The 15,130-nt window shown below is 34.3% G+C and overlaps 1 protein-coding gene across 1 annotated transcript in view; it reads right to left on the bottom strand.

The window, feature by feature from the left end:
• LOC145243628 (reelin-like) overlaps positions 1–15,130 on the bottom strand; it is a 280,927-nt gene that overhangs the window by 194,279 nt on the left and 71,518 nt on the right. Inside the window, exons 13-17 of the mRNA XM_080106652.1 lie at positions 14,119–14,339; positions 7,994–8,122; positions 7,664–7,770; positions 5,535–5,598; positions 1,678–1,911 (exon numbers count right to left, since the gene is read on the bottom strand). Of these exons, the coding sequence (XP_079962778.1) occupies positions 1,678–1,911; positions 5,535–5,598; positions 7,664–7,770; positions 7,994–8,122; positions 14,119–14,339 (755 nt within the window). The remainder of the gene's footprint in view (positions 1–1,677; positions 1,912–5,534; positions 5,599–7,663; positions 7,771–7,993; positions 8,123–14,118; positions 14,340–15,130) is intronic.

The following is a 15,130-nucleotide window of genomic DNA, read 5'->3' as shown; positions in this document are numbered from 1 at the left end:
AATAATCCCGAAAATATGTTTTTTTTTTAAATTTGCGTTACAAATAAATAATCAATGCGACAATAAAGCGTATAAAAACAATTATTTTTAATTGTTTTTTATTTCACGTTTAAATTAAAAATTTGAATTTAACTTCAAATATTATGATATCTGTGCAGTGTATGGCAAACCACTTATAATTCAATGGTTGTAAGTTTTTTTTTTCCAAAATAAACAGAACGACTCATCACGCTCATACATTAATTCCATAGCTAATATAACATACTGACCCAACGGGTCACAGGTAGTCTAGTAATATAATAATTGTTGCTTCTAATATTCTAAGGTGATGTTTAGATTGTGACGTTTATAGTACAAAAACTCTGTCGCCATTGTAAATTTTTACACAAAATTCGGTCTTCAATAAATGCTTCTTTTAAGGTTCGAATCTTACTGGAAGTGTTTGTAATTTTTATGTGTCCCACAAACCCAGTCTTGTGATTGATGCTCGTTTTTTTTTTCTTTGCTAAAATGTGAAAATACTCAACAATTCCCTATAAAGTTGATATTGTTTATAGAGGCATAACCCGGGAATAATGATATACAAACTTTAGAAAAAAAGATTTGTTTTCTTTTTGAGCGTCAAATGACTTGGATTACAAATGGAATGTATTAGAAGAGCCATATGGAAGTGACCACTTTCCCATTACACTTGAAAACAATGATCCAATGCCAGAAAACAAAATACCCCAATGGAACTTACAGAAGGATGATTGGAAAAAATTCCAAAATTTATGCTGGACTAAATTGACATCGGATAATAACCCAAACCAAAATAATATCACACATTTTACTAATACACTGTGTAATATTGCGGAGGAATGCATTCCAAAAAGCTCTACCTCCCCAAAACATAATAAACTCTGGTTGGACGAAAAATGCAAAGTGCTCATCAGAACTCGTCGAGCTATACTAAGGAAATTAAAAAAAGAACCAACTAAAGAAAATCTTGATAAATATAAAAACAGTAGAGCTAAAGTAACTTGGATTTTTTTTTACATACTTATTTTCCTTCCTCACATAATCTATAAAAGTGTGTGTACAATAGTGATGGGACGATTCCAATATTTTTCCCGATTCCGATACAATTACCGATTCCATACTAAATTCCCGATTCTGATACAATTACCGATTTCGATTCTTTATAAATCTCTAAATATTTAAATATAGAGTTATTATTTTTTCCAGATTACCGTAAAAACACATGTAAAATGTGCAGATATTTTCACAGACGTAAAAAATACACGTGGGGTGGGGTGGGGGGGTTGATCAATAGATTTTAGTTTCACTGGTAGTTTAAAATCAATACATATTTATTATTTTATCATTAGTACCAAAAGTGGAAGGTTTTATTTTAAACAAAATCCCCCCCCCCAAAAAAAAGAAGACAGTTAAAAGAATCGTTTTTGCATCGGAAAATAAGCACATTTTTTTTTTCTGATTCCGATATCCCAAAAAGTTCCGATTTTTCCGATTCCCGATTCTGATTAATCGTCCCAACACTAGTGTATATCCAGAAAGAGGAATGGGCTGGATGAAAAACAAGGAGGGGGAAGGAAGGGAAAGGGAGGAAAATGGGAAAGGGGGAATTAGAAGTTATGCTATACTTTTGTCCATGACAAAAAAAATTGAACTTACTTTATATTTGTTGTATTCATATCTGTAGTTATTAATTCCCGGCGACCATCTTTGTTGAAGACAAGAGATTTGCCAGTTGAAACCACTCCACAGTTGTAATTCACTTCAGCGCCTTTTATGGAAACGTAGGCGGAGCTTGAAAGTACGGTGGGCGTGGTAAACATTTCCATCATGGAGGTCGGATTAGGAATCACGGCTGTATCACAGGTATCACCAGAATAGCCAAAATCACACCTGCATTTATTAGAACAGAAAAAGGGAATCAGAAGACAATAAAAGGCACAACAGTTTTTACAAAACTTTAATATCGTTACAGACGGATTATATCTACTTCTAAGCAAAATATTATATATAGATTATATCTACTTCTAAATAAAAACAATAAAAAGATTGAAAATCTCAAATCCTGATGAAAATGGACAACATATAAACATTAACATATATAAATTTGAGTTCTGCACCATGCAAAAAAGAAATGACTAAGTCCATCATTTGCCTCCCCCCATTTAGCCCCAAAAGTCCCCAAGGCCTTAACATATTTAATTTTGAGTTCAGCACCATGCAAAACTGCATACATACGCAGGAAATGTTGGACAAATATGGTAAAATAGTCCCAAAAATGGAGTGTTTTTATTAGCTCTAAAAGAGCTTCTGGGCCACGCCCAAGAGTTATCGCGAAGTATAGACAAACAAAATTATAAAGAAATCAGTTAGTTACAATTTTTCAGAAAGTTTTATAAAAATGCAAGGCATCAATTTTATTTAATAAGCACAAACGTGTCAATTTTAGCCAATTTTAACCCAAAAGGTGGGGGGGGGGACAACCGGAGTTTTCCCGGAAAATCCGTTCTGTTACTTTTTTACTCATATCATGTTTAATGTTTGTGCAAAATTTAAAAAATTCCAAGACGTAGTTATTAAGAAAAGTGCGGACAGACGAACGGATGAACGGACAAGTTGAATTTACAGGTCCACCCTCCTTTTTTAAGAGAAAAAAAATATGATCGAATAAAAATTATAGCGAGAAAAATGGAGAAGAAAAAAAAAACGGGATGAAATAGAAACTACATTGCCCAAGAAGATTATCACAGTTCACAGACAAGTTTCAAATAGTTTCATGAATTTTCAAGTAGTCGGGTAAATGCGACTTACTGAGAATGAACAATAAGTCGACACTGAAATTGGTGGAGGGTTTTCTTTTGGGCTTTCTTTGTCTTAAAGTCATCCTCTATAGGAGAGGGTCGAAAAGAGTCTCCAATGTAATAGGTCCCACACTGTCAACCAAACTTCAATCTCTGTCCCATCTCCACAATGTTACACCCCTGTACCTCTTTTTAAGTACTTTAATGGGATATACTCCAACGAATTCATAGAACTGGTTTAAAATCAATACAATCCTTGACATAAATAACCCGACTACCTGACAAGCAGCAAAATTCCACCCATTCACTGTAGAGGTCCTTCAATGCTGGAGAACTTTCTACTCTAAAATTTTCTTACATCAAATTGTAATCTGTATCTTGTTTCCTTCAACTTTATTAGCATGCAGAAGTTAAAATGTAATGTGAACAAATATCCTCGGCACCAAAGTCAACAGAGTCTAGGCTAAGTATCGGCAACTCATTCAACTTTGTGGGCCAGATTGTGTTATAATTATGGGTTGTGTGCTGGACGAAGACCATGAATGGAACACTAAAAAAATTACATCTGAAGATCCCTGTCAATGGTAATGGTTAAATCGTAATTAAAATAAACATCAAGTAATCAGAAAAAAGAATTTAAATTATAAAAAAATTGTCTTCCTCAACGAACTTCAAAATATTTGAGAGTGAAAAAAAAGTCAACTGAAGTGAAATGGATGAAATTATGACGTGTATGTTTGAAACTGTTATTGAAAATTGCACCACAAACAAACCACACACACACACACACACACACACACACACACACACACACACACACACACACACACACACACACACACACACACACACAAAAATGAAACGCATATACACATACGAGCAGAGACGTGCAAAGAGATGTGGTAGGGGTGCCCGAGCATCTGTCCTTTTACTCTTGTTTTAAAATACCCTTTTCAGAGGAATATATTATAAGTCTGTGCCTCACTGAGACTGGTGTTCATTACTATACTTTTGCTATTTTTTGTACACTTGAGCACCTGTCCTGTCAAAGGTATCTGCCCGCCACTGCATACGAGTACAAATAGTTGCAAGCATATACACTTACGTGCATACACGTGAGGTAACATCCACACATTCATGAGACATAAAAAGAAAATCTGAGACAAGATTGCACATTTGAAGCTGTCCCTACCTAATGTCTGTTGTTGCTTGGTCAGTTATATTGGTTCCCAGATTGGGGTTTTGATCGTGTTTTTGCGATCATAGTATTCAAATTCTGCTGGGTCCGTCAGAGGAAAATAACAGAAGGCTTTTTCTTCTCATTCGAAAACCTGCCATGTTAAAAATAGTCATTCGTAATCAGGCTCGTGGGCTAGTCAAAATTTAATTTAGGCCATTACTGAAATACTTTTCTCTATTGATCATGGTATATTGCTAGTCCTGTGCAGTTCTAGGAGGTCCACCTTTCGGGCTTGCCTTCGTCCTTTGAGAAGGAGTTAGTTTATTGCTAACCGCGGGAAATGCTGAGACATATTTAGAAAACCATAGTGCTCTTTCTCTAGGGCACTGACTTTTCAAATTCCATTTTCCGATGTATAGGTTAAGAGGGAGATAAATGTCGAACAGATATCTCACTACTCAACTCCCCACTTAGAGCTCCCCTGTTGGCATGGTTCCTAATTCACTGTAGCCCCTTATATCTAAATGGCAATGTGCCTTTTTTTTTAGAGGTATATGAGTTAGAAAACAAAGAACAAAAAGTGATTCTACCTTCCTATCCTTTTTCATCATATATATTATAACCCTAACCCTTTTATTAACCCTTTTTATTATATACTAGCCTGGGTGCCGGCGTTGCCCGGGTGTTTGGAAGTGTGTGTTGAGCAAAAAAAAAAGAAGTGGTAGTAGGCAGGCAGGCTCAACCTGTACCGCGAAGGACGAAAAGAACGTGAAAAAAAAAAAAAAGTGACGTCTTTGCCGTTGCATCCATCGCCAAACCGAAAGCGAGTCAATCGAAAAGAGGGAATGACTTTCAAAGATATCTGAAAAAAAAAGTAGAAAGTACCCAGCTAAGGGCGAAGGAATTAATGTTTTTAGCTAATTTTTCGATATTTGTCATCCGAAGGGTCGAGCTTCAAAACGATACCGATCTCGTAAAAATCGGTCACCTCTGTCAAAAGTCTTAAGCAGACATACATACATACATACATACATACATACATACATACATACATACATTTAAACAGACAGGTGAGATTTATATCATAGATGGCATAATCACGTTGGCACACATTTGATCACTGAAGTTAAGTGAAGTTGAGCCTGATCAATATCAGACGGGTGACCATTTGGGAATACCAAGCGCTGTAAGATGTTGATATCTCCCTGCAAGAACTGCGAAAAAAATAAAATAAAAAACAAAACAAAAAAAAAACACAACAACCTAGTGTTGTCATTTTCTCTGATCGGGATATAGATGTGACTGAGGATCGTTTGTGAATTTAAAATTCCCTTGGCACTTTCTCCTTCGAAGGAAGCCGGTTCACACCCATCTACAGTGAATTCTGCTGGCATTCAACCCTTTTTATTGTTATGATTAGCCTCTTTTCATCAAATGGCTTCATGATTTGTCTGTAGCAACTTCCATAAAATTAAAGTGTACTCCCGGGCAAGTTAGGTATAACTAGATAATAAATAAACAGAAATCGCACTTACTCGCAGACATCTCTACGGCAGGCGCCGTGTCCATTACATCCTTCCAGACAATGACCGATCATTACTGAAAACAGAAAAAGCACAAAACATTTTATTGAACAGACAATAAAAAAGAACCCGGTTTTATCTTCGGATGAGGATCAACTATCCGGTATGAAGAGGCCATTCTATCAAGAACGATAACCTTTGAAAAAAAAAAAAATACATGGGTCTATCATTTATTACTAGATGAAAGAAATGTTGATGAGTTCGACCAGACTATCTTTTTATTCCAGATCCAGAGTGCCTCGTTTTGGAAGGTTGGATTTAACTGCAACTGTCTCTTCATCTTTGTTACTTTCCTGTTTGTTTACGACTTCCGTATATTCTCAATAAAACACATATTCAAAATGGCGGCGCTCGTATTGGTTGGTTGTTTTTGTTTTACGGCATATCAACCCTTTTCAGGTTATTTAATGCCAAATCCGGTGATTTTGAAGAAAATTTTTTTTAATAGAATATATTTGTTTTTTTGCAAGTCAGTTTCTATTTAACCCATAGTTGGGACCCTAACAGGTACTACCACTCCGGGTCAGAGTGGACCTGGGAGCAATGGTAATTAAACGGTTGCTCCACACTCCCCAGAGCCCGCAAGCTGGGGCCTCACCATCGGATATAGTTTAAGGTCATATCCAGGACCCCCATTGAGGGACTTTTACCCTCTGCAGGGGGGCAGTCGGCATATTCTAATGCCTCCCCGACAGGGCCCGCTCGTATTGGAGATGAAGATCCATCCACTATGGTTGCTATACTAATTGAATAAAATTGAATATCACAGACAGACACACACACACACACACACATTAAATATATCGTAAGGCATAGTCGCGTTGACACACCAGCTCTCATCAGATCAACGAAGTTAAGCAACATTGAGCCTGGTTAATACCATTTGGGAATTCTAGGCGCTGTATCTGAACATTTGTTTCCAGTCGTCCTGTACATACACTTCACTTGCCACTGGTGCTTAACAATGTCGACTCAGGAGAGGTGCGGTGGAAATTGCTCACCTCCTGTCACAAAAATTTCATGCGCAAATGGAGCAAAAACTAGATTCGTGGCTGAGTTCGAATCTCATGACCGGCAGAAATTGTCACCACTACACTGATGATTGCGTAAGCATGAAACACTTACGTATGTAGATATAAAGAATAATTATTGCTTAATTATAATTATCAAGCCCCTTTAAGAATACTTAGTACTATACTGTTTGGGGAATAATAACTAAAACGCAGTCAACTAATGTTTATGCAATATTCACACCTTTTGCTCGTTCGAACACTCTAGATTGTCGAATGTATTCATTCGATTTCAGTGTTAAATAATTCTTTATTCCTTTATTTCCGTGGCAATTCTTTGGTGGTCGTGGCTTTGTAATTGGGTTCAAATTATCACCCCTACACTGATGATTGCGTAAGTATGAAACACTAGTGTCTGTAGGCATACAGGATATTCTACATGATTTATACTTGTGTTATATTTGCGTAAAAAGCTTATAATAAACACAAATCTCTTTCTATATATATTTATGTATGCGTACATATTTTTGTTTAAAAAATTTTGCCTACTAAACTCCTCCGTCAGTTTTTGGTCTACAGACATGAAACTTCATATATATGGTATTCGAACCGATGCAAAACTTTATATTTGGGTTTTAGCCGGGGAAAATTGGTGCAAAAGTGTGAAAATTAAAAAATGAAATTTGCCAGGTGAAGGTTGAATGACAGCATTACTAATATGCATGCGTAACGTAATAGCTATTGGTTTATGTTTTCATTTTTAGCTTTGCAGAAAACATGTCTTCATAGTACAGTCATTAACGTCAAAGGAAAAAAGTAAATCGTAAGCTAAATGTTTTGGTTTCGATTCTTGGTGGTGGCACACGAGTCATTTTTTAAAAAAATTTTTTAAATCATTACTATATAATATAATAATAACTACAAAATCTGCATTAATCAAAATATCATATTTAAGCGTATTTTACGGCCGGGCAATGTCGAGCGGCCTGCTAGTGTGTGTGTGTGTGTGTGTGTGTGTGTGTGTGTGTGTGTGAGAGAGAGAGAGAGAGAGATGATATAAAAAAAACTTACTGTTATCGACTGCCCAGTTAGCTTGGTTTGAAGAATCCATTCTCCAACGGAAACGTACATAAGGTGCCATGGCACCATGAGGAATTGGTAAGGTAAATCTTTCCCATCTACAATTAAAAAAAAAAAAGCAAAAATGCCTTACAGAAGATAGCCAGTCATATATAAAATATATCAGTCACTACAGCGTATCTACATCATAATTGAGTAATATCACTAACAGCTTGGTGTGATATCACTAATAGGTAGGTGTGATATCTTCAAGTTACAACATCCAAATGCAAAAAAAAAAAACTCAAAAAAATATTCTTACAGGTTTCAATTTCGACTCACCTTTCGTAATCTGAACTTCGGTAAACTGTATTCAAAGTTTGTATGCTGCCATCACAACTTCCGGGAAGACAGGCGCTGTGCAGTAGTTTCCAACTGTAACCATGATCAGTTGAAAATTCCAGAGCCACACTTTAAAAATAAATTTAAAAAAATCTTTAAATATAGAGATATAAGCTATAATCGTCAAGATATCAGACATGTAAAATTATTATTGGTAGATTTCAACATTATGCATGTACTCCGAGTTATATGTATTTTTGTTGTTCTTGTAACTCATGTAGTCTCATGGACAAATCTTCACCATGTAATGCATAACCTGATAATACGAATATATAGTAGTAGCGAATGTAGAGTTGCATCTGTCTATCACTCTGTAATCGAAGAAGGACAATCATGTTATTTATCATTTCTACAACACGGGTTTACAGCAAGGATAACATTAATATATAAGAAGGAGTGAATGTAAAGTTGTGTCTGTCTCTCACATAGTTTTTGAGCGACATAAGAGACTCAAAGAAGGCAGGGAGTCTGTGAGGAATGATAAGAGGTGTGGAAGGAGTAAGACAGTCAAAACATAAGAGTTGATTGGCCAAATAAAGAATTTCATGGATAAGGGTCATCGTGTCTCTATAGAGACAATAAGTGCACAGTTTGATGTCAGTGTGAGAACTGTACACACAATTATTCGTGAGGAACTGAAGATGCGGAAGATTTGTGCAAATGCACCAATTACTAACTTCATCTTTGTAACAGACTATTTGACCAAGATGGGCATCAAGACAGTTCCTCACCCTCCTTATAGTTCAGACCTTGCTCCCTGTGACTTTTGGTTATTCCCTAAGCTAAAAAAAACAAACTTAAAGGCTGTCATTATGTCTAGAAGTGTAAGCCATTTTGAGTTTCAGAACAGTTTCAGATGGTTCGCTGTTACACACAAGTCCTGGGAGGTGACTTGTTTGTAGTAGACAGTTCCACAGAACAAAATATTCTTACCGTGTCGAAACCCGGGAAAAGAACATGTGAAATTGCTCCAGAAAAGGTTTAATATTTATGAAGCAATTCTGGTTTCTGATTGGTTGGTAGCAGAACTGGAATTAATTTGATTCGTCAGTTCTTAGCAGCATCGTTTATAAATAGAATCGCCCGACTGTGTGGGATCATACCCCATTAATATGTCCAAAATATTGCAACATTATGAGAGAACTGAGGAGATGAAATCCACGACAAGGGTCATTGACATGCTCACACAAAAGGACTTCCATGGGGCCTTCCAGAAGTTGTTGGAATGGTGAAACAAGTGCATTGCAGCTGGAGGAGATTAATTTGAAGGGAACCAGAGTTTTATGCATGTACTATCAATAAAAGTGCCTATACGAAAACAGTCTGAAAACTTATTGAAGCACCCCGTATATGAAATCTGCATAAATTAAAACATATTTAAGAGTATATACAACCGTGCAATGCATGGTGACCTGCTAGTATTTTTTAGAAAATCTGGTGATTTCTCTTGCTAAAACTTAATTTTTACATTTTAGTCGCAAATGGCACCACATTATATTTCTTATTTTGAAATACAGTTATATACAGTGACACCAAAAAAAAAAAAGTTTGCATTTGTCATTTTTTCAAAAACTACAAATTGAAACTATATTGAATGTAACTGTTTCTGAGGCTGCAGTTCTTGATAGCATTGTCTTCCCTGTAAGAAGTAACTCTAGGACTACCAGATTTAGGGGCATCATGAACACTGCTGGTGTTTTGGTGCTTTTGCACAGTAATTCGTACCATTTCTCATCCCATTTCAATCTGTAGCCAATTTCTCGATTGGATAAACCAGAAAGGTGGAGATTAATGAGCTCCTGGTAATCACGAAGAGAAAGTCGCAGCATACGGACTAAATGTTACGTTGTATAATCTGGAACAACAGCAATTAGAGATGCTTTGTTGCTTGAAAGGTGGATATTTTAAGCTTGTTTTAAGCTCATTTGTTGCCTCATTTGTTTCCTCAGAGTTTCTTTTTGCCTTCCCGTTTTGAAGTTAATTTTTTTAAATTGATGTGAACACTTGGATATTTCAATTAAAAGTCAAATATGAACAGGTACAATTATAGAGGAATTAAAGGCGAATCAAATGAGGTATAAGTTGTTTAAACAGTTACATTGGATTTAGCTTAAATTTGCGGTTTTTGAAAAAAAAATGACAAGCGCAAACTTTCTTTTTGGTGGCACTGTATATGTTGACCAAAAGGAAGACTCTGTCAGGCATGTAAACGCAGAGTGTTAGTGTATGTAAATAAAATCAAGCCAGTGAGAGTTGACGATATGCGTTGCATGGTGAGAAATGATATAAGAATGATACGGTGGATGTGTAATGTAAGTTATAAAAACAGGCTTAGATCTGATGAATGATCAGAGGAAGATTAAATCTAGATAGTATAAGGAGATGTGTGCAGAACAGGAGACTTTGATAGTATGGTTATATTGAAAGAATAGATGCTAACATATAAAAAGAATATTAAACCGACTTTTATAATGATTATGTTTGGGATGAGAGTATGCCAAACGACATTCAGTGAAATGGAAGAGTTTTCTGATGCATCTTCTCATGCCATAATGTATTATATTATGTTTGAAAAGTTTTGAGATGAGGGTTAAATACGCCAGGAATTATAACGCGAAAGGAAAGGGAATTGAGTTCTATATATAATGTCGAGGCAAACGGACGAATACAGAAAGCTACTTAGATAGTGTTCAACGGCAGAGGCTGTAACATTACTTCACGCTAAAGCCGACAGCTTCTTATAACTCAATCATGAATAAATATAAATATTAGTTAATTGAATGATCAAAAATATTCCAATCTGTACTGCAGACTACAATCGGGACAAGATCAAAGTGTAGTATCTGTTCTTCAGATGCTGCACTTCAATTTCTTGTTCTCTGTCAGTGGAGGAGAAATCCTTCACGACTGAGACAATTTTTATTTTTGTGCCTTTTCTCCACGTTAAAAAACGACCCTGGTGTCTAACTCTGTCCCGTGGGGAGGCATAGTAAATAGGTACAATAATACCGCGAGGTCTCCATTCACGCTGAACGTCCACAGAATGGCCAGCAGCAATGTATAATATATCAAAAATGCCGGTGTAGAATTCCCACAGGTCTTGCTAGTGAAGAATGATTCCCGAAATTGAGATTCAGAAAAATCTTCTGTCATTTGTGGTTAAAAAATGCCACGTAATGTAAAATCTATTAATTGTGTCCAATGTGGGGAGGTAAAATTAAAAGGTTGTATTCTTTTAAACCATTTCCTGGTTAACTCTTCACTCCTGAATAAATATAAAAATTAATTAATTGAATTAATACAAAAAAATAAAATCCAATCTATATCGCTTTAATAATTATGGTAAAATTGGATTAAATGATTCTATAAATTAGAATAAAGAATTGAGTCAGTTTTATGTCACACTAAACTTATCATAATTCACGTATATGCGTAATCATAATTTTATTTGATTTCTTTAAAGTCTTTCTTTTCTCGACCTTGCTACACAAAAAAAGTACAGGATACTTGTGTCAAATTAGGCACAATTTTATTGCAAAATTGTAATTTTCGCGAATTTTGCAGAGAATTATATTGATTTGAGTGATAAACACGGCAAGAGATTGCATCAGGATATTTCAATGATGGAGAAACGTTTTAAAGGAAAATGGAGTCCTGACATGTTGGCAGACTATTGCTGGAATACAAAAAGCGGGAATGACACTTAACATAAGAGAATTAAGAGGACAAATGTTGTTTAAAACTGACAATTTTGTGGTTTTCATTCATAACCAATAATAATAAAATATAATTTAGAGTACATGAAAATGGTACTTAATCTAGAGAAATAAAGGTCAGATTTAGTATCAGGATACTTTCTTACACCGGAAAAGGTCCATTTTACACCGGAACAGGTCATAATGTTGCATATATCTTTTTTAACCTGAAAGCCATCGTCGGTTTAACGTCTGTTTTACATACTGGCATGTGTTGAACGTCTTAAAAAAACACAAAAAACCTCCTTTCCAAACTTACTTATTTCTGGCTAGGTCTTTATTTTTATGTGTGATGTTTATGTGCATGTATTGGTTGGTTGGTTGTTTTTGTTTTACGTCATATCAACCCTTTTCGGTTTATTTAATGCCGAATCCAAAGATTTTGAAGAAAACTTTTTTAATAGAATATATTTATTGTTTTCAAGTCGGTTTCTATTTAACCCATAGTTGGAACCCTAACAGGTACTACCACTCCGGGTCAGAGTGGAACTGGGAGCAATGGTAATTAAAGGGTGGCTCCACACTCCCCAAAGCCTGCAAGCTGGGGCCTCACTACTGGATATAATTTAAGGTCATATCCAGGACTTGTGTATGTGTGATGTTTTTGTGTATGTGTGTTATTTGTGTGTTTGTGTGATATTTTTTGTGCGTGATGTTTGTATGTGTATAGGTGACATTTGTGTGTGTGTGTGTGTGTGTGTGTGTGTGTGATGTTTGTGTGTGAGATGTTTGTGTGTGTGTTTTTTGTATGTGTATGTATGATATTTGTGTGTGTAAGGTTTGTATGTGTATGTGTGATATTTGTGTGTGTGAGGTTTGTGTGTGAGATGTTTGTGTTTGTGATTTTTGTATGTGTATGTGTGATATTTGTGTGTGTAATGTTTGTAGGCATATGGGTGATGTTTGTGCATGTGATGTTTTTGTGTTTGTGATGTTTTTGTGTTTGTGATGTTTGTGTACATATGATTTTTGTGTTTATGATGTTTGTGTGTGTGATGTTTTTGTGTTTGTGATGTTTGTGTGTTTGTGATGTTTGTATATGTATGATTTTTGTGTTTTTGATGTTTGTGCATGTGATGTTTTTGTTTTTGTGATGTTTTTGTGTTTGTGCTGTTTGTGTATGTATGATTTTTGTGTTTGTGATGTTTGTGCATGTGATGTTTTCTGTTTGTGATGTTTTTGTGTTTGTGATGTTTGTGTGTTTGCGATGTTTGTGTATGTATGATTTTTGTGTTTGTGATGTTTGTGCATGTGATCTTTTTGTGTTTGTGATGTTTTTGTGTGATGTTTGTGTGTGTGATGTCTGTGTATGCGTGATATTTGTGCTTATGATGTTTGTGTATGTGTGATGTTTGTGCATGTGATGTTAGTGTGTGTGTCTGTGTGATGTTTTTATAGGTGTTTGTATATGTGTGATGTGTGATGTTTGTGTGTGTATGATGTTTGTGTGTTTATGATGTTTGTGTGTTTGTAATGTTTGTGTGCGTGTGATGTTTGTCTGCATGTGATGTTTGTGTGTTTCTTATAGAAATAACGGTTATCTACATAAAATTTAAAAGTGTATTCTTATAGAAAATTTACTAGGGAAGACAATAGAAACGTTCTCGAATATCTACATGCATCTCTAAATGGAATATCTATATACCCATACCTCTAAGTGACCCGATGGGCACATAACTCCCTTAAGACTTTAAATATGTATATCCGATTTTAATGAAATTTAAATCATATGACACTAATTCTGAAAGTTTTCAGCAGTTAAATTTCTTCCGATTATATTAGTGGACGAAATCGAGATTTTAGTGATCGGATGATTCCAATATTTTTTCCGATTCCAATACAATTACTGATTCTGCACTAAATTCCAGATTCTGATACAATTACCGATTCTGCACTAAATTCTAGATTCTGATACAATTACCAATTCCAATTCTTTATAAATTTCTAAATATCTTACTATAAAGGTGCTATTTTCCCCATTACCATAAAAATATGTGTCAAATATGCATATATTTTTTCAAACGTAAAAACACACATATATGTGTGTGTGTGTGGGGGGGTCTATCGATTTTAGTTTTACTGGTAGTTTAAAAATCAATAAATATTTATTATTATATTATTACTACCAGCAGTGGTGGATTTTGTTTTTAACAGAATCAAATAAAAAAAAATAATTAAAAGTTTTGGCATCAGAAAATATGCACAAAATTTTCCGTTTCCAATACCCCAAAGAGCTCCGATTTTTTCAATTAAACCTTCCAATCGTCTAATTTTTATGCCAAATGTTGCCTCCATGCGAATTCCACTCACCTGTTGTCTGTTAAATTCAACCCGCACCGCAGGTTTAAGTCGAATTGCAAGAATCTGTCTTCTCTGTCCATATAATTTGGCTTTAGATGGGACAAGATCTGTACCGTGTCGATAGCCCACTCATCCCAGTTCTTCCCATGGTGGTACTTTTGTTCCCAGCAGATACGCGAAACGGCGCGTTTGTTCTCTGGTGGAATTGTCACGCTATTGAGCAAAGGTATCTAAAAGAGAGAAAACAAAATATAAGCAATAATATAAGAAAAGATTAGAATCATATCAGTTAGATAGGCATCACTGAAATACGGTCTGAAGATAAAAATAGAAACAAGGATATAAAACATATTTATAAAAGTTCAAATGAAATCATTACAGTTCCAGACAGTGAAGAATATGGCAACTGTTTACAAATCAAAAGTAAAAATGCGAAGAGAATGAAGTCTTTTTGATGTTTTATTTTTATTTTTGTTTTATTTTCATTTTATTTTTATTCTTAATTTGTTGTTGTTTTGTTTTTTTTTTTAATTTTATTTTTATTTTATTTATTCAATTTTATTTCTATTCTTATTTTATTTTTATTGTTATCTTATTTTATATTAATTTTTATTTTATTTTTATTTTTGTTTTATTCTATTTCTATTTTATTTTATTTTTTATTTTATTCTTATCTTATTTTTTATTCTATTTTATTCTTATTTAATTTTTATTTTATTTTTGTTTTCTTTTATTTTTATCTTATTTTTTATTTTATCTTATTTTTTTATTTTATTTTATGTTATTCTTATTTAATTGTTATTTTATTTTTATTTTATTTTTGTTTTGTTTTATTTTTTATCTTATTTTTTTTATTTTATCCTTATCTTATTTTTTATTTTATTTAATTGTTATTTTATTTTTGTTTTATTTTTGTTTTGTTTTATTTTTTATCTTATTTTTATTTTATCCTTATCTTATTTTTTTATTTTATTCTTATTTAATTGTTATTTTATTTTTGTTTTGTTTTATTTTTATCTTA

This window comes from Euprymna scolopes, chromosome 22 (genome assembly GCF_053919585.1).
Source record: "Euprymna scolopes isolate OS-2025 chromosome 22, ASM5391958v1, whole genome shotgun sequence".
NCBI classification, from domain to species: Eukaryota; Metazoa; Mollusca; class Cephalopoda; order Sepiida; family Sepiolidae; genus Euprymna; species Euprymna scolopes.
The sequence above is the reverse complement of the archived record's forward strand: the minus strand, read 5'-3'. Positions and strand labels throughout refer to the sequence as shown.